This window comes from Orbicella franksi, chromosome 6, assembly GCF_964199315.1.
Source record: "Orbicella franksi chromosome 6, jaOrbFran1.1, whole genome shotgun sequence".
Classification (NCBI taxonomy): domain Eukaryota; kingdom Metazoa; phylum Cnidaria; class Anthozoa; order Scleractinia; family Merulinidae; genus Orbicella; species Orbicella franksi.
In genome coordinates, this window is record NC_138150.1 from 13,773,713 (window position 1) to 13,794,487 (window position 20,775).

Consider the following 20,775-nt stretch of genomic DNA (forward strand, 5'->3'; position numbering starts at 1 on the left):
TATTTGGTCCTGTCAGGGTTAAGTAATCGAAAAATAACGGAACAAATGTCCTGCTTGCAGATTTCACTGCGCACGAGGAATCGGAAAGTCAAAGATGAATTTTTTCACTTTTGCTTTCGCCCATCACGGCAAACTAGTTATTTTTACTGAATCAAAGAAGGAGCCCAGCACTCTTCAATGGAACGAACCTGTGCAAAGACCTTACCCTGTGGGGCTTTGGTTTTCAAAATATGACGGTTAGAAACCTTCCTTAGCAACAAATTAATGACCAATCGGTAGTTAACAAGGACCTCCCCCTTCCCCTTAAATAAAATTAAATAAAAAAAGAACAGTTGTGAATGGAAGAGGCTCGTGGGAGCTGTGTTCTCTTAAATCATCCTCTCTTGATTGAATAAAATGTGCCCGACTAGATGGCAACATCAGTCGCCGAATGAGTTCGAACCCTAATCTAACACTTTGATTACAACCCATGATACTTGATCATTACTATACTCCATGCCACAAAAAGATCGATAAAAGTACATACGGTGTCATTTACATGTGTTAAGTTCGAGATCTTTTTAGTCTGATCTGTTAACTGAGTAAGCATGTAAAGTAAACACACAAATGAAATCCAACCTTTTCCACCGTCTTCGCCTCACATAGTCATTCCAGCCTCGCTCACGGTGATAACTTCTGCAAAATAGAATTACTTGATATTAAACAATGGCAACGAACAAAGACATTTGGGTGTTCATCACAACGTGTGGAGTTGAAGTTTTGAGTGCTTTTAATATTTGTTCAGGGGCACTTGCATGACTTTCATTTCCATCTACAAGGCAAGGCAGTAAACTTCAGCACATGACACAGATTCCTTAGCCTGTTCCAGGCTCTCAGTTCGTGGGGACGATGGAAAAAGCAGGGGGGCGAAAGCAAAAAAGGTGGGGTCTCGTTTCTCTCTCACCCCGGCACTCGCATTTCCGATCGTCCCCACTAACCGGCGAGAGCTTGGAACAGGATCCAGATTCCTGAGAAAACAGGACAGAAATGTGAATGTGGACTTATTTTAATATAAGTCCATTTCTCTCTCATGTCATTTACCAGTGACACAAACCCTCTAATATTTGGCGAATACCTTGCAGTAGAAACATCTCACTTTCTCTTCCTAGCGAATATTTGACAAGTTTTACATGTGTTTGTGTTCGTTTTCTAATTCATTGACCCCTCAGTTAGCCAAAAAACCGAATAAGCATGCAGCACATTGAAACTAAATAGTTAACGTTTATGAAATGGCAAACCAACAAAAACTTTTTGTTGGCTTGCCATGAGTTATCCAAACCCGATCACATGGTGCATCAACTGATAAACCTAGCCTAAAATGTCAGTCATCTCCCGCTCGCCCACCCTCAACCTAATTCCCGGGAGAGGGAAGCCGTCTCTCGCCCGGGAATTAGGATGAGGGCGGGAGATGCGTGACATTTCAGACTACTGATAAACTCAAACCTTGGAAAATCCACAGCATACTGCCAGCCATCCTTGTCAGTTATGTTAGGCTTAGTCTCCACTGTCCATTGTTCATCTGCCCACTGCCACTGACTGGATGGAAGAGCATATCCTTCTCTTGTTCGTTCATAAACTCCGCTCTCATCGCTCCAGTTCCATCGGTCACTTGGTAAGCGTCTGCAATGGTCGCCAACAAGATATCACTCAGAATGAGGGTGTGTGGTTGGTGTACATCTGTACTGAGGAGTTTATAGAGGGTGTCCAGTAGGACTCTTCAGGGGAAGGAAAATGTTCGATATAGCGGGAGTTTGAGATAGCCGACAGTAAATGACTGAACACGCATGTCAAAGGGAACGTGATTTGATACTAATACACAAACTGTACTTAAAACAGTACGCGGATTCAATCTAGCAATTATTCATTCACTCACCTATCAGAGTATCCTTCTAATGGATTCCAGCGTTGATTCTCATAAATATAATGCCAATCATAATCCTCCTGCTGATGAATCCCAGAGACGCTACTGTCAAAACCGGTAAAAATACCCCCGCCGTACCCGCCAGAGTAATAATATGGCATCCCGTCGAAACCGACCGCCCACACCACTCCCGACATTCCTCCTTCCACTTTATGCATGTGCCCGCCAATCTGGCGCCAAAAGAGTTGAGTTGGCTGCATCTCACTTTCTAGTACAGGCGGCTCGCAAAAGAAAACGTCACCACAGAGAGATGTCGACCAGATCGCTCTCGATGAAGCGGACCCCTCGCAGTCATGTACCCGTGAAATAGCCCTTGACATTGACGTGAGCCAGTCATTAAGGTCCTTTTCACTACCTGTGTGGATCACCAGAGGGTTTCGTTCCTGAGTTCGTAGAGGAGTATGAATGGCAAAACAGTGATTCCGCGACATTTTGTGAATTACACAAACGCATATTATGTCCCGCAAAGCAATCCGCATTTCTTCGTAAACAGAGTTTTTCTCGTAGTAACAAAGCAATGCTCCTTCTCGTCCCTCGGCTCCTTGGTCGAGTTTTACCACACACTCGTACCATAGGTTAGAATCCGCATCGAGTAGCATTTGAAAACGAGACTTTTTACACCATTCACCCTATAAAGTAAAATACAGAGGATAATGTTATGTACTTCGAAGCAAGTAAAAATAAAAGTGACATGTTTGTTGCCGAAAATCGCGTATAACTTAAATGAAGACCGCGATTAATATTTCAAGCTCAGAAAGGGTAAATAATCTTTTGAAATAATTATTTAATTTCCTGTAGTTTGCACAATTGATTCATTGCTCCGTGAAACAATCACATCAAAACCAGGTCGCAACTAGCCAATCACGGCAAACATATTGTTTTCCAGCCAATCAGGAGCGAAACCTAAGCAAATCATTATTTCCCCGCGCTTGCGGATGTTTACATGTGAACAGTAAATTTGTCGAACTTCTTTTATTTTCATTATGCGCCAAACTCTGGTCACGACGAGCACACCATAGATGAAGAACCGACAGAAGAATTTCATAAAATTTCAAATCCGCTCGCAGCTCAATACACGAGTGCAGTTCTGTCACGTCCCGGCATGAAAATACACACACACAAAAAATGTAAATTCAAATTATATTTCGTTCATTTATTCAACTCTTTATGTGCTCCCTGTGATCTCATCTCGACGAACGTTCTTCATTTTACCACAAACAAAGTTTTCCTCAGGTCGTTTTAAATAATTTTTACAATCCGCCTTAGAACAGACTTCGAGTTACTGACCAGGTCTTTCACTAGCTGTCACCTCAAGGTCTGCCGTCTTGGATTTGGTCTAAGAATGTAACGAGCAGGAGACCTCAGCGCTCTGTGAACGTTTCTGTGTGAGCTTTTGACTGAGCACTTAAAAGGAAAACGCCCGCTCCATCACGAATGACATGGTTTGGATTCAAATGTTGTTTTAAATGGATCCAAATGTTGTTCCTCTCAGGGAGAGGAGAGGAAGATTTAGAAATTCCTTGTTTTCATGAAAGTCCTAATTTACAGAAATATTGAGACAATTTTTTCAAACGCGCTATCGCCTTTTCCATAAACAAAGGAACTAATCTAGAAAAAAATGTTTTTCCAGTTCCTGACAAACCATCGCGCGCACTTATTCCTTTGATTTGTCACAATGGAAAAAAAAAAATGTTCAATCAGAGAAAACAAATTGTGTTGAGCAGAAGACTATCTAAAGCTCTCAGTATATTAGCAGTAAAGAAGCGGAGAATTAAGATGGGAATTGCTTGGAGCACTTACAAATCAAAAAGAGAGGAGAGAACCAAGGCGAAAAGGTATGAAACCCGGCGAAATTCTTCGATGTTAAATGAGGGTAAATCAACAACACAGTTTCTACAGTTTTTTTTTTAACCTTTCTCGCAGGCTACGGAATGAGAAACGCTACGCTGAGAGATCGGCAAAGATAACAAGATGAAAGACAAAAATCTGCCCCTTAGAGGAAACGCAAACTTTGATGAAAGACAGCTAATTGCGAAAGAAGAATGGAAACTACCAAAGAAGAATTTAAGTTACACTTCGCTTGTAAAAAGTACTTTGGTAGATAACTGGTATTTTAGTGTGAATATGCAATATTATCTAATCCTGAAGTAAGATCCACTAGAAAGTGAACAATTTACAGGTTCAAAAGAGTCGCAGTACTGCCCGGAATTAAACAGTGCATATGTACAAGGGTGTCTAGTTACGAATGGAATCAAGATGAATGAAAAATAAAATCCTTTTAATGATCATTCCTCTACGAAAGGGATCACTATTTTGTCATCAAAACACATAAAGGCATGAAGAGTTGGTGTAACTCTTTTTCAGAAAAGTACAATTGCAAATATTGTTAAATAATTGATTTCTCAAAAGAAGAGGGTAGGCTTATACAGGTCACCTTTGCTTCTTCAACTGATTAACCGTGATTTTCACTTGTCTCGTTACAGAACTCTTAAAAACAATCAGTGCATACAGCAGCAGGATGTTATTTTGGATGAACCATACCTCTCTACCTCTCTGATTTAAAAACCAGACTTGAAGCCTGGCAGTTTTACCAGTTCACAACACAACATCCGCTGGATAAGTGGACCGTTAGTTCACTTTCTAATCTGTGTTTCACTGACGTTTAACTTTGAGCTCATTACAGAGTCCAACAATTTCACCTGTATTGCATCACTGACTGTCATGTGCTTGGAAATGTGACTGTGGCAACATCACGTTTGTTTCCAACTTGCGAGTAGCATTATTTGTACATGGGATAATAGCGTTTTTTTCCCTCGTATGTACTGTGATTTTTCACGCAAAGTACCTTATTGAAGAGAAAAGAAGTGTGTTTTGAGAATACTTGATTTACACTATACACTTAGAATATCCAGTTTCCTTTGAGTCCACGTTTGTTATGAGTGTTGTTAGCTGGAAGCTGAAAATCGACCATTTTCATTCGATTCGCATTTCGCAACCATTGAGCGCAGAAAAGTTGTGATACAAACAGCTTATTGCAGAACTATTCCTTGTCTAACAAAGGACAATTTTAAGAATATTGGATCAATCTAATTATTTGACGGTAAACAAAACCAGAGTGTTCTCCAAAATTGAGTTAGTCAGTCGGTGAAAAGAATTGTCATTTTGACCATGTGCCATGTCTCGGAATTCCACAAGATTCTAACTATACTAGGATAGGTATTTCAATATATGTAAAGTTTAGTTTGGGCAAATGATTAGGCACTCGTCAAAAAATCATTCAAAATCGTTCACAAAAGACACAGAATCACACCAGTAGCTACCGAGTGCGTGACCAAAAGTATCATCAGCATATCGGCATTTAATACTTCAGTTCGAAACGTCATCATTACCAAGCAGTATAAATAATAATAATAATAATAATAATAATAATAATAATAATAATAATAAAGATCTTTCAACAGGGAGCCCACTTCACATACATGTGGTTTTCAGTGGGGCCCTGCAAAAATAAAATTGCAAAAGCTAAAGAAATAGTAGATTAAAAATAATAACATACACATACACGCATTTTGGACAAGGAATAGTACTGCATTAAGTTGGTTGTATTACAACTTTTTTGCGCTCAATAGTTGCGAAATGCGAATCGAATGAAAATGGTCGATTTTCAGCCCAGTTAGCACTCGTTAGATTGATGTCTGGACGTGAAATCGATAATGTCGTTTTTCTCGGAAATACCAGGATATTTGAAGAAAAAACTACATAACATTTTTACTTTTACTAAGGCCTACTTATATGCAACAGTAGGGCAAATTCGATTTTTCAAGCCTTACCGAACTATTTTTGATTTTTGTGTACATTTGCTCTTAATTCGTGTCATGTAACTGGTTTGTACTAGCTGACATTTTGCTTGCGAACGGCGATGAACCGAACTTAATTTGTGCCCTCTTTACATTTTTTCTCATCAGGCTTTTTGGCACTTCCATAAATAAATATTGTTAGAAGAAAAAAGTCAATCTTTTCGCATTTTAGTTTGCAACTTTTTCACCGCAAAATGTAACCGGTCTAGATAGGGGTCTAGATGGGAAAATCTAGACCGCTTTCAATATCGGTTCAGCCAATCAAATTCGTGAATTCGGTAGCCCCAGTCCTTGTGAGACAAAGCCACATAACAATGAATTAGAATGGAGTTCAAGTTTTCACATTTCTCAGAAAAAAAAGAAAACAAAACTGCGACTGGACTTGTGCAAATACAACAGCGACTTTGTTCGTTTTTTCAACTAAAACTTACAAACACCCTGTGTAGTTCATTACAGCAGAAGCTTCTTTACACACCTGTGAAATAGCTTCCTCATATTGCTCCACAAAGCGGCTTGTTTCTGTTTGGTCCCGCGCACGCAGTCTCTGGATTAAGCTCTTCCTCCAAGCAGCATCCCTACTGCTCAGACTTATAAGATTCATGCTGCTAGCTGAAGACAAAAGACTGCCGCTGATCTCGGTAAATATGGAAGAGTCCACTTCACAGGCGCCGCTACTTAGCCAAGTCAAGAATTCGATATTGGAAGGAAGACTGCAGGTAGCTTCAAGACTATATCTATCGTCATACTCGGTGAATACACCTACAAGTAATAAGTACGACAAATAAGGCACATCATTGGAGCTATCTACAGCGCTACATTCCAGACTCCTAACTTTCCAAGCAGAGAAATGTCCGCCAGAAAATCTCCTATCTCTGTTTCTAGGCAGCCAATTATTCGTATCGTTTATTATATAGCTTCACTCGTTGTATCACTTATAAAATCGTGTCTATTTCATGTATTCAGTGGGTTTCCTGTTAAAATGCCACGTTTAGTTTGGTTTAGACAAAATACGCAGAATTTCCAATATTTCTCAGTCTTTTCAATCTTTCCCGTATTAAAAGACATAACAAGCCATACTTTCATTAGCCTGACTGCTGCTGCTGCTGCTGCTATCTACAGAACTGAGTGTATCCATGCTGGTGGCTTGACTGCATGATATCTGAGGTCTGTTCATATGTACAACCTTCCATGTTCTTCCTACGAGTTCATTTGGCGTCACATCTGTACGGAAATAGATGTGGTCTCCCAGAGTACTGAGGGCAAACACCTGACAAAGCAACAAATCTTGAGCGCCTTGTTAAACTACTACACGTATTAAAACCATAAAACTGAGTCCTTATTACATCTTATTTATAACAATTTAACATCATTTTCTGTCTGGATTAGTCTGAGTAGTTTATGCTTCTTGCACGAAAATGACAGCGGCAAATTAAAAAATAAAAAATAAGAGCTGATGTCGTCTCTTCCCACTCCGCTTAACAGGTCATTCAGGTGGACCACTTGTTTCCCTGGCAGCTAAAAATTTTGCCAAATGTTGTGCATGCTAAAGCAGAATAAGCCCATGACACGAGAAATCTGGGTAACAAGTAACTTAAGTGTTACGGATGGGAACGTGATACACTCAACAGAAGTAAATGGTTTTATGTTACTTTAATAGGGAACAACACTTGTTTTCAACCAATGTGATCCGGGTTCAAATCCCAGACCTCGCATCATAGTCGAGTTTCTCGTTGTTTCTCATTCTTGCTTCAGTGTTTTCTCGATTCCCCGCAGGTCCTCTCGTCCAAAGTTGTGGCCTACGTCTTTGGGCTTTTCAGTTTTTTAAAATTTTTTTCCACCTTTCCTTTTTCTCCTTTTCTTATCTTTCTGTTGCAGTTGTTGACCTTCTTCTGGGTTTGCTGCTAGTTCCGAGAAAGCATCATGAAGACGGACAATTCTTACCACGGAGTAGCCAAGTGTAGTTGAGGGAAATTTTGCTCCGAGTTCTTCAATCCAATTTCTGAGCATTTTCGTGCGTATTTCAGGCTCAATTGACCCAATCACTGTGATCTGGGTATCATTGGAAATATCTTTTCCTCCTGCAGAACTTGAGTACAAGTGATGCCAATTTTGGTCAAAGGTGATGACGTCAGAAGTGGAACAAGGGTCAACGCTCGTCACGGCCGATTATGGCCAGCACAGGCGTCAATGGATTAAAAAAACTCAAGAAAACCAGAGAACAAGAGAACGATTTCCAAGTTTCTTAAGAGTTCCATCAGCAGAAAAGAAAGGCCACACTTACTTGATCATTCAATCCCACGGTAATGAGGGAAAATTTTCCGACCATTTCCACCCATCTTGATCCAGTCACAGCCTTTTCTTGGTCATTTGTCCTAGACACACCCTTCCTAAACCAAACCTATGAAGAAATAACAAATCAGCTACACTGACAGTAGGCTGTAGTAAGTAACTTGTATTCAGTTTGTCAAGAGCATGGGACAAACAAACAATTCCGAGTCCCTGATGACGGTTGAATCCTTTATTTTTGTGCACTGGTCCAACCTGAGTGCACAAGGGTTCGACCCCCATTCAACTGGAGACTCACAATTCGATCTTTGTCCTATCCTCATGATAAACTGTCTCCAGGTTACTGATACTGCATTATGTCTAGCTCATCATCTCATCACTGTCAGTAGGCCAGCCTCAATTAGAGCAATAGCTAGTACCTTTCTCACGTAACTCCTACATGTATTTTGCAGTCTGTAACTTATAGAAAATTATTCGGAAATGTCCTCTTCATGATCCCAATTTTTCCACCACTCACGATTCAACTCCAATTCCATACTGATGTTTACATACACAAAACTAACTACAAATTAGATTGGTGTTGTTTGTCAAATTGAAAACCAAGAACAAGACACTAAAGGAAGCTTCATAGAGCCCTCAGAAGGGAGTTTCTGGGTTAGTAGCTGTTACTTCAGGGTTGTCATGGACCACATCACAACCCCCAAAAACAATGATACACAGGAGAATTGTGCAGTTTACTTCAGTAGAAGTTTTTTCCCTTTTTTCTCAACCTTTTCAGAAGTTTATAACAAAGCAATAACATCATGCTTTTGTTACCATAACACGATAACGAAAAAGGCTGCCTATGTGTACACTATTTTTATGTTTGAAAATAAGAATAAAATGCCTTTCTTGTAGTAACTGAGCAATGCATGACTATTTAGTTTTACTTTACACTTGTGGCCATTAGTTTACCTGGCCATCTTTTGTCAGGGCCCATACACTGTTCATGCCTGCAGACACTTGTAAAAGCTGACAAGGTCCCACTTCTGCTGATACAATGGGTGATGCAACTTTTTCCCAAGCTGATCCTTAACAAGTTAAATTTAGAGATCAGTCAAATACACATGTACATGTTCTCTCAAGATATACATGTACTGCTGCTTGTTTCTAATTTCTGTTTCAATATAAAGTCAACATCTTTATTGTTGTTATTATAGGAAGTTTTCAGTTCATATGATTAAGCTTCTGTTGAAAGTAAAATAGATGAGTTTCACAAAGACCATGACATGAGCCTTGTCTAATACTAAGCAAAGGAGCCTACAGCCAAATAGACAAGTTCCTTAAAATAAACCGTTCAGATGATAATACAATTAAAGGGCCAACACTAACCATAACAAAATAGTCTGACATTTATTTCACTACATTTAGTTCACTACATATTTTATTAGTTGAGGCTCAGCAAATGTAGCATTTTTGCACTATTAATAAGAACTGTTTGCTTCACTACACTTGGTCTATAAATTTTATTTGCATTTTTAGTTGTCTAGTCTGTATCAGTTAGTACAATCAGGAACAGACAGAATAATTTCACTGTAATTATTTCCTGTTTATATTTGACTGCTTTTCATCAAAAATAAAAATCATTCAATAAATAGTTATTTTTAAGAAATGGACAACAACTTTAAGTTTAAAACAAGACATGTTTTGATCATTCAATGATCACCTTCAGTTGTGAATTCATTAACAAGTTCGGTTGAACTAATACAGGCAATGGTGTATAAGTAAAACGTGATACAATTCAAAATTTTGACAAATTTTACGTACAATTTTAGGAAGCACGAGACATGGAATAACACTTGCGCGAGCACTACACTTAACACAAGGAAGAAAATTGTAAAAATATAAATAATTAAATAAGCAGCTGAGACATGCTGACTTAACTCTCTCGTTCTGATATTATTCTTTACGTATATACATTTATTTAGTACCGGTTTATTTTATATCTTTTGTTCAAAACATTTTGTGTTATAATCATTGTAATTATTTCTATTTCTATTTTCTTCCTTGTATTAAGTGTAGTGCAGGCACAAGTGTTATTCCATGTCTCAAAAAGTAAATTAAAGTAAATTTCTTCCTCACCAGTTGGTTCATAATAAGAGACACCAACCCTTACCACAGCCACACCCTCCCAGGTAACTCCCCACACCACCCCTGATGGGCTCACAGACAGTTGAAAAATGCTGACTTGGGGGGAGGGTATGTCTATCCACTTGTCACCCTCAGGACATTTTTCTGACACTCCAGAACGGTAAATAACCTAAAAATAACAAGTGAAAACAGATTAAAATAACAAAACATCCTCAATGCATGGCCGAAAACAATCTCAAATCCTGTCTGCTAGCTAACATTGTACTATTCCAAGAACAGTTAGTAACTTAACTTAGGGCACAAATACATGTTGATGTAAAGTATACATGTATTGTTAGAGACACTTCCACACAGGTTTTATTCTATGAAAAGTACAGTTGGCATCTCTATCATCAGATATATCTCTACAGTGTACTTCAGTCTATAACATGGATACCTCCATAATATGGACACTGGCTCTTTGCTGAGTTTATTTAAGGGGTTCAACTGTAGATTCAAGCCTTAACTCATTAAGATTACAAGTATAACTTGCACCTGGAGGATACCACTGGTATTCATCAGTAATATTGTAACGTTTTACTTTTAAACCTGATGAACCAATACCACCAGGAAACAGAGAACAACACTGGTATAATTAAACCATCTATTGTAAGATGTTTCTTGAAGAAAACACTACTCATTTTTTTCAAGTAGAACTGACCTTTCCATGAAAAGTGACAGCCCAAACAGCCAAGTAGCCTGGCTCCTGTCCAGGAATAGCTGTCCCACCAACAGCAATATCTTGAAATGGTTGCTTAACTGGATCTTCATTAAGACCAGGAACCTACATATACAATGTTCAACATTTTGATAGTCTACTTTAACCTTAATTTTGCACTGAAGTAACTCTTTTAGGAGAACAGAACATTTTTTCACCATTTCAGATGACAAAATAACTTTACCAAAATTAAATCAATCTGAAAATTTAGAATTCAAGATAATTTCATCACTAACTAAATCAATGTATATACAATCTAAATGTACATGCTCCAATTGATTTTTAGCCCTTGAAACTGAGAGCAGTATGGTTAAACTGACCTTAATCCACCGATCATAGCCATCAAATCTGTAGTATCTTGACCAAAGTCGTCTTCTAACACAAGAAACTTTGCTTTGTTTTGAATGATAGGTTCTTGGAAAGTCAAGAGCATATTGCCAACCCTTCATAAAATTAAAAGAATAATATCATTACAAGACTTGATATGTAATATCCTCTTAAATCAGCTGAAGTTTCCATTACATCACATGTAACATAAGAAAATCAATTACATCATTATCAGCATCGATTCCATGATCTATGTACCAATCTCCTTCCCATATCCATTCAACTGATGGTAACTGAAACGACTCCTTTGGAAGATGCTGCTTGCCATCTTTACTACTCCACGCCCATCGATCAGTCACAAACATCTGGAAAAGAATTGATATTCATAATTCAAATCCTTGTAATTGCTATCAATATCATATGTCTTGAAAGAAGATATTTTCAATTTTCTCTTGAGCAGGCAGTGTGTGTCAGGGCGGCTAACGTGCATACGTGTCTATATAATAGAAGTCATACTAATAGAGGGAGTCTCTGGCAAATCTGCCGACTGGTTTTCTTGGCTTTGCTGCTCAAAGACAGCTTTTGAGGGTTAAGACAAACATTTTTGCCCTCTTGAAAGAATGATCTTAATCGCATTACATTATCTTAATCACAAGATGTTAATTAGTTCATCAAGTGTGCGATGCTATCGTCTTTTCCAGAGTTTAAAAAGTTTAACATGAATGAGACGGTCAAGAGGGCAATTTTAGTCATAGGAAAACGGGCTTGGGCAATTCAAATTTCCTTCGAATTCCTTTGCTTTCACAATGCTCCCCCAAAGAAATGGCTGCTCACATCTGAACCACATTCCTATGACAAAATTAGCCAATCACAGCTTCCGTTTCACTTTCAAGAACGTTTTCACGTCAAATTCGCCCTTTGAGACTTGTCCAATCAGAGATTGTTTTTTATCTTTGCATCCCATTGTGGGACTTTTCACAAATATACATGGTGACACTGGCCTGTGAACACAGATGGATTTCCGGCTTTTGTTAGAGCTGCTGAAAAATACTGGTGACGCTTGAAAGAGCTTTTTATGTAGCATCTTCAAAGTTCAAAATTTTTGAGCTCAATGCTTATTACAAGCTTGCAATTCGAAACATAGGCACGCAAGGCGTGCAAGAGTTATTTTTTGTGTGTGTGAAGTCTCGGAGATAGGAGCATTCATGGAGCTGTTTACAGTAATGATTTGGTTAATTTTAAGGTTTTTTTGGTTGCGATGTACAGCAAGAAAAAAACTGGGAATTTATGATGTACATACGATGTCACATTGGTAATGGTAAGATAGCTAAATAGTAAGCCATAAAATGTTTGACTGAACAAACTACAGTAATCTGACACGTCTCCAGATTAATGTAGATACCATCTTATTTTTTTTCTTTGATTCGTTCTTTGATAAAACCCACATTGTGATTGGTGTGACACGTGCACATGCATAACTCCCTCACTCACCGATCACATAGCCCTTCCAACCCCCAAGAGGAATTTTTGCTCAAAAATACTCAAGTTAAGAGACCTTTTCGCATTTTATGCGTGTCGTAAGTTTACCCTTTTACACAACACAACACAACACAACAACACTACTTCACCGAAAATAGAAAGAAACAGAAAAAAACCTCTCCGACACATTGAAAGTCTGATTTAATTAAATTGCTCTTTAACTTGGTGCCACGCAGTCTTCAAAGAACATTTGAGCAGTTTTGATAATTTTTACCTTTAAAAATATCGGACTGAAAAGAATGTCATAAAACGCCCATCAAATAAAAATAAACTGCTACTGAAGAGACGTAAAAACCGTCCAGAAATGAAAGCTTTTTTTGTTTATAATTCTGGGAACAATAGCCGATAACTTGTCAGCTCTAACTGAATTTACTTCCATATAAAAAACAAGTGTTAAGTTACCATTTGTAACTAAAGATAGCAAACATCTTGTGGGAAAGAGTGGTGACAATTCGTCAGCTCTAATTGAATTTACTCCATTGTGAAAAACAAGAGTGTCAAATTACCCTTTGTAACTAAAAAATAAAAGCATCTCGTTATATTTGCATGCAACAAGAACAAAACAATCGTCACCTGCACTTACTAGTCTCGTTTCCTCTAAAACATGTCCTAAGAACTAGAAGCGATGACTCGTGACCTCTAATTGAATTTACTCCTTGTGAAAAACAAAAGTATCAAGTTACCTGTGTAACTAAAAATAAAAATATCTCGTTGCATTTGCATACTACTAACACACGAACTGTTCCAAACCTTAAGGCTCATCTCGTTCGTAACTAAAATCCTCAGCCTAACCCACAGAAAATGTCGAAGTAAGCTCAATATATGAATACTTCCTCCTCTTTCATAGAAGAATAAATATGGCCATTCTAAACTGTGTCGGGATCAAATCTTCTCACATACCATTTACCTTTACAACAAGAAATTTGATTGCCTGTTTATAGTAGATCCAATCTGATTGGTGTGACATACATACATTGCTCACTCACTCACTCACTCACTCATCCATTGACCCGTCCATAACATACCCGACGCGCCGACTAAGAGGTATTTTTTTTACAAAAAAATAACTCAAAAATTATCTCAAGAAAGAAATCTTCTTTAGCCTGCCTAATAAAGAAACTGGGAAATCAAGTGGTTAAGACAAGTGAGTTCTGAATGCCACTTATTTCCTCCTGATTTCAATCTGTAGGAAGCCTTTAGTCCTTGGCCAGACTTGAAAGGCATCTTGAATCTTATTTTATTATTTTTAGCCCTAATTTCTCAGTAACTCACTGAAACTTCAAAAGCTATTTATAACACAATGTCTTGCAAACAAACAATTTACTCTTTTGCGTCATTAGCATAGAGTTTGACGTTTGAATGAAATAGAAACAAAAGTGGAGACACAAAGAAATGGAAACCTCTTACAGGATATATGAGGATTTAATTCATATTCTAGATTATATTTTCTATACCTTAGTATCGGTATCTATCTCCTACCCATTAGTCCATTCCTAATCTCCTGTCAGATGCATAACTCATTTTACCTATAATGTACCACATGCCTTTGGTCTGTTTTTTATGTTTCTATAATACAACCTCAAGCTGTAATGATAACTATCGATTTTTCTTCTTTTTTTCTTTGCCCCTTGTTGTCACTGTACTGGTTAGTAGTGTAAGTAGTGTAACTGTATTTGTTAGTAGTGTAAGTCATTTAGATATTGTAATTTAAATATTGCAAATAATTAGAGCAATATAATGTTAATAGAGTAGTGTTGTATTACCCGTGTTCTAAGGCAACCTGTTACCCCAAGGGTTTTATTAATCATACGCCCCATTTTGCTCTCCTGGTTGGGTGAGCAGGATTTTTCTATGATTTGGACTGCCTTCACACTAGCATTCTTTTGTTTTCTTCGCTGCAGTGAATTTACATATCAAGGGGTATCTAAGTTTCGTCCTCGATTTGACCTATTGGCCAATTGTGTGTTATTTCATCCCTCTCTGGCCAGCCCGTGGCAGATGTCAATTATTCTTAAATCTTCTAAGACTGACGTTTTTTGGGAGGGTCACCGGCTTTTAATTGTGTGTTCACCCTCACCGCTCTGCACAGTGACTGCCATGCATTCATACTTCCTCGCCACGTGCCCTCGGGGGCCCTTATTCTCATTTCAGTCTGGCCGATACCTTACTAGGTCGGCGGTAGTACACCTCCTTAGGGACGCAGCCCGTTACGCTAGTCTCCCTTATAAATCCCTTAAGGGTCATAGTTTTTGCATTGGTGCTGCCTCTACAGCAGCTGCTGCTGGTCTCCCAGACTGGTTAACTAAAGTTCTTGGCAGATGGTCTTCAGAATGTTACCAACTGTACATCCGTACACCTCAAAATGTCCTATTGTCCGCTGTGCCACGTATGGCCAGCGTTCTCTTTTCTTAATTTAGAACTTCTTTTGCTTGGGGGGATACCTGCTCCACAGGTATCAGTGGCGGTTAAGTCTTGCAGCGACTTCCCCAAGCTTTGTTTTCGCTAATTCAGTGGCGCTATTTAATGCTCTTTTATGCCTCTTCTTGTCCGATCCAGCACGTGCCAGCAGAGTCGGCTTGTAGTGCTGGGGAGATAAGTAAGGCTTGAGAACTGTCTACACTCTAGCACGATGCTGACCGGAGGTCAGTGCATAGTGCCGTTTAGAGTTACGCTACTAGGACACGCAAGCTTTTGGCCTCGCCGACTTGTCCGATCAAGTGCAGAATTAACCACTGGGGAGATAAGTTTGGCATTAGGTCACGCAATGGAAGTTCATCTCTCACGCCGATTGCAGAGCGGTGTTCCCCCCTTTATGCCATAGAACGCGTGTTTATTGCTTGTGTTTGCTGGGGTATTTAAAGCATTACCCCCTAGGAACTGCAACATTAATAAAGCTTTAAAGTCAATTGTTAAAGCACAGTTAATGGAGTGTGATGCTATTTACATACAGTCACTAGCTTACTATTGTTAAACGTAACGCAATAGAACTGTTACACGTTAGAACATTATAGAAGTCTTTCTTGTCTAGTTTAAACAATATTCACAATAGCCTTTCACACATGCATGTTGCAACAACGTCTGGTTTAACTATATCATGCGTTTTGTATGGCTAGTCTTTTAAATAGCCCCATTCTTGTTTCGTTCAAGGCCACATGGGCTCCATACTTTTCATGGTACATGATTTTATATTGGTTTAAACCCAGACATCACTCTACCTATAAAAGAGTCTTAGCTTGGACTTAAGCATCATTTGCTCGTTATATCACTACTGTAACTTTTAGTTAGCCCTCGAAGTTGTAACTCCCACCTTTCCCTCCCTTTGGAGGTTTACTGTTGTTGTTCATTAATATAAATAATAAACCGGTGTTCACCTCTCGTGACACGCTATCGGTTAAATCTTGCAGCCACTTCCCCAAGCTTCATTTTCCCTAATTTAGTGGCGCTGTTTAACGCTCTTTTATGTCTCTTCTTGTCCGATCCAGCACATGCCGGCAGAATCGGCTCCTAGTGCTGGGGAGTTAAGCGCTATTAACCGCTGGGGAGATAAGTTTGGCATTTGGTCACGCAATGGAAGTTTGTCTGTCATGCCAATTGCGGAGCGGTGTTCCCCCCTTTACGCCACAGAACGCATGTTTATTGCTTGTGTTTGTCGGGTATTTAAAGCACTACTCCCTAGGAGCTGCAACATTAACTATCTATTTTTCTTCTTTTTTTCTTTGCCCCTTGTCGTCACTGTACTTGTTAGTAGTGTAAGTAGTGTAACTGTATTTGTTAGTAGTGTAAGTCGTTTAGATATTGTAATTTAAATATTGTAAATAATTAGAGCAATATAATGTAAATAGAGCTAGTGTTGTAATCATTGTTTTCCCTTGTGTTATTGCAAATAAAAAAATTTTAAAAAAATAAAAAATTTGATTTTTCCAGAAAATATATATTCTTTCATTAGCTGAGCACAGCTATGAGCATGTGAAACACTTGGCGCTTTCATTCACATTTTTTGTTTTCATTCGTCATTATCATAACTAGCAAACACAGCCTATTTTTTGGCAGTGCACGGTGTAAAACAAAAGCCAAAATCCCTCAGTGTTTGCACTGCATGCTATCATGATCAATACACTAGAGATTATCTGCCACATCTTTTTCATGTGAAAGCTTACATCATTCACACTTTGCTGTTATGTGATTGGTCTGTTTAACAGAACACAAGCAAACCACAAACACAAAAGGAAAGGAATGTGCTTCAAACGCGAGCAGCCATTTCTTTGGGGGAGCATTGCCTGACAGCCCAAAAAATGGCTGCGGAGGAGACTAATCTCTCATACATCATGTTTGTTTTTTTGGCTGCAATTGAAGTAAAACTAAAAAAGTCAATAACAATCAATGAAAATCGATACTCACAACTCTTTTGATCATTGATTTTTATTGATTTCTGATATTAATTGATATTGATTGAAATCAATTATATCGATTACTGGTTTTCATTGATTGGGCACACTGGGCTTCTTGGCATGCGATGGAAAGAGTAAAAAATATTGTACTTTGTAGTACCTTGTTGTACATACCCTGCGTAGTAGGCGTGTAAAGGGGAGGGGGTGGGGTAGGAGAAAGAGAATTCGGGGGAAAAGAAACGGAGGATAAAGGGGAGGGGGTGGGGGAGGAGGAAGAGAATTTTGGGGTGAAAAAACAGAGGAGAGGGGGGAAGGGGAAAAAGGAACACCTGCTATAAAGACCCCTGTTGGTTCATTTCTGCAGTCGTTGACGGCCGCAAAATTCTGATTGGTTAATCGGACAATAGGACGGTTTTGTGAAGTAATGTGCAAACAACTAAAATGGCGGCTGAAGTGGATGTGCCAGCGAGAGCTTTGGCTGATTTGAACGTCGTTGCTTGTGGTGAATTCAAATTCAAACCAGAGCAAGAAGTTGCAGTAAAAATCTCTTCCGGATGGAAAAGATGTATTAGCGGTGTTACCCTCAGGATACAGCAAAAGCCTCATATATCAAATGTTTGTTTGCGCCAAGGACTGTGTAAAATGGGGTTGACTAGCCTACATGACTTCTACAGTTCATGGCATTTGTACATTTGCTGTTCTCTGTTCGGTCATTCGACCTTTCTTTGTGGCTTCACTCGTGCTTATGAAGGGCAGTTCATGTTGTGTAATAAGGAGGAATTTTAATTAGAGTTAAGCCTTTAGATCGTGCTATGGCAAATCTTTATAGATCAAAGGTCTGCATGGTTTCCGCTGTTGTCTGCGTGTCGCTTCGTAGAGTTTGAGACCTCTGTAATTTGCCATGTGTTTATGCATTGTTTAAGCTCATTTCTATTGCAAGATATGCTTTTAAGTCTCCACGAATTTGCTTTTGAGGGACAAAATATGAAATTTACCGTGAACATGTTGCTTACTTGCATTCTATATTGTGACGCCGGGCCGGCTGTGATTAGAACTGTTTGCAAGTACAGTAGGTAGATCCTTATCACGGATGTCATATTTGTTCTCGTACTATTTTTTTCGGAGACACTGTAGCTTTCCTTCGAGAAAACTATACGTCGAGTTGTGCTAGTGGCAACTAGAGACGTACAGAGCATTCTAGAAATACTGGCAACTGATGAGATCCACATGGAGGATCGAAACCATGGTCTTGCCTGAACTAAGTCAAGCAATGGCATATACAACACGCAAAACAGTCAACAAGACTTGACCGTAAACAGCTTCATTTGAATCATGTGGTGCCAGAACAACCAAAGGGAAATAGATTTTCAAATGAAAGTTTGAAGGAAAGAAGTAAAGTTTACTCCACAAAACTGCAGCTGCTGTTTTAATGTCTATCTTTGGTTTTCTTTCTCTTTTACAAACCTTTGTGGGAGTTGCTGACATTACAGGGCTTGAAGATTTTCTCACAATGCTCGCTGCTATGAATATTTTTTCATGCTTTCCCGCGTAAAGTCAGTCATGCAGAAAAACGCGTGCCTTATTCTGATTAGTCATTGAACCGACAGCTATGTTAATCCGATTACCGTAAAACAGTAGGCGGAGATGCAGAAGAAGCGGCTTTTGTAGCAGGCGTTCCCTTCCCCGAATTCTCTTCCTCCTCCCCCACCCCCTCTCCTTTATACGCCTGCTACGCAGGCTAAGTTGTACATGTATGCATGCAGTCTTAAAATTATATAGACAGGAAATATATCGGGATAAAAGGTTGGAAAATAAATTTTGCATTATTAAAACCATTTTATAACGAAATTGTTCAAACATATCATCTAAATATCACACTTAGTAAACCCCATGCCATCAGTGCCAGACACATCAGCCTGTTTCGTCACTATTGCACAATAGAACACACATTTTCCGAATACAGTACATTTCTGGGATGTAAATATCCGGAAGCATTCATTGCAACTAACACCTGTTTAAATCCGTCAAAGTATGTACACAAATAGCATTTAACTGTGTCCAGGAATTGTAAAATAAGCTACACAGAATTATCTCCTTACCGACTTCTTTGACCAACCATTTACAATTCCCCATCTTTGATTTTCGTACGTTTCTACTTTGACTCTGATCGGAAGTTCAGTGGCATGAACGAACACGTATGGTTGTTGGTTGGCACTTATCGCCCATGCACATTGTTCAAGGGCTGAGACACGTTTAAAACAGTTTCTTGAACCAAGTTCCGGAGTAGAGATCTGTCGCCAAGATTTGTCTCTCACACTGAACAGAAACACACGTCCATCACGATCAATTACCCACAAATGACTTGTTCCCATCACCTGCTTGATACTTTCTATTGTATCATGAGCTGTTGCAGCCACTAGCCAGCCGCTTTGCAGCTCGGAAATAATCAGAAAAAGATGAGAAGAGTTTCGCGTTTGTTCCGCTTTACAGCAAAATGACAACATCAACCAGGCGAAAAAACAGTTTAGTCACCATGACCCTAGTATTGACGCGGCCAATGAGGCACACAGCAAGGTGGGCGTACTCTGCAGGTCAACTAATTTTCGTACAGTAGGCTCATTCGGTGTTTTTCTTGTTCTAAAGCCCCGCCACCCCACCCCCACCAAGTTATTCCCACGATTTATATATCATACTTTAACTTTTTACTTACCCTATTACATGAAATTTTCGCGACACGTTAATTTCGCGATTTTTTTTAAAGTTGAATATTAACACTATTGTGAATGATATGAATGTAGACATGACAACCACTCATTAGTTTCACAGCTGGGTTCAGTCACAGCATAATGTTATAGCAAGTCAATAAAATTCCACTACGTACTTAAGAGTAAAATAACTGTAAACTCAACTATTGTGGTGTCAATATTTGCCGTTGGAGAGAAAAGTTTCCCGAGGAAAACTCTTTTCCTCGGCCTTCGCAGAATGTGCTGGGAATTCGATTCCCCAGTGATAACAATGGGGTGACAGGCCTACACAACTCCTATCCACGTGTAATAGCCACTTTGAGAGTTTTGCTCGAACTGAGATAACAATGGGGTGGCAGGCCTACACAACTCCTATCCACGTGTAATAGCCGCTTTGAAAGTTTTGCTCGAATTACTATATCTTTGAGGATCTGCCCCTTTTGTATGGTACGATAAGGGGATCTTTGAATATTTCGCTAAGCAATAATCCTGTTTTTAGGAGGACATTTCACCAGAGTAGAGCCGTTAGAGGTCATGGGTCTGCGTGGTTTCCGCTGTTATCCACGTGTAATTTGTAGAGTTCGACACCTCTGTTTTTTGCCACGTGCTAGTTTTTATTGGCTCATTGTACTGCAAGATATGTTTTAAGGTGGTATGGTACCCTCAATATGGGCCAAAAAGTTTGTTTAAATATGGTGAAGAAAGATCAATTGTGTGCTATTGCACTCAAGAAGAGAAATTAAATTTCTAGAGTTTTACTCAAAATGGTTGCTATGGAAACCAGCCA

General features: G+C 39.0%; 1 protein-coding gene across 1 annotated transcript in view; it reads right to left on the reverse strand.

The window, feature by feature from the left end:
• Positions 1–19,893, reverse strand: part of LOC145489624 (tectonin beta-propeller repeat-containing protein 1-like) — a 43,448-nt gene extending 23,555 nt beyond the window's left edge. The window contains exons 1-12 of the mRNA XM_081468631.1: positions 19,344–19,893; positions 11,542–11,682; positions 11,311–11,433; positions 10,934–11,056; positions 10,225–10,402; positions 9,058–9,173; positions 8,099–8,215; positions 6,895–7,084; positions 6,293–6,576; positions 1,913–2,589; positions 1,483–1,659; positions 619–675 (exon numbers count right to left, since the gene is read on the reverse strand). Of these exons, the coding sequence (XP_081324757.1) occupies positions 619–675; positions 1,483–1,659; positions 1,913–2,589; positions 6,293–6,576; positions 6,895–7,084; positions 8,099–8,215; positions 9,058–9,173; positions 10,225–10,402; positions 10,934–11,056; positions 11,311–11,433; positions 11,542–11,682; positions 19,344–19,748 (2,588 nt within the window). The 5' untranslated portion in view covers positions 19,749–19,893. The remainder of the gene's footprint in view (positions 1–618; positions 676–1,482; positions 1,660–1,912; positions 2,590–6,292; positions 6,577–6,894; positions 7,085–8,098; positions 8,216–9,057; positions 9,174–10,224; positions 10,403–10,933; positions 11,057–11,310; positions 11,434–11,541; positions 11,683–19,343) is intronic.
• Between the last annotated feature and the right edge of the window lie 882 nt (positions 19,894–20,775).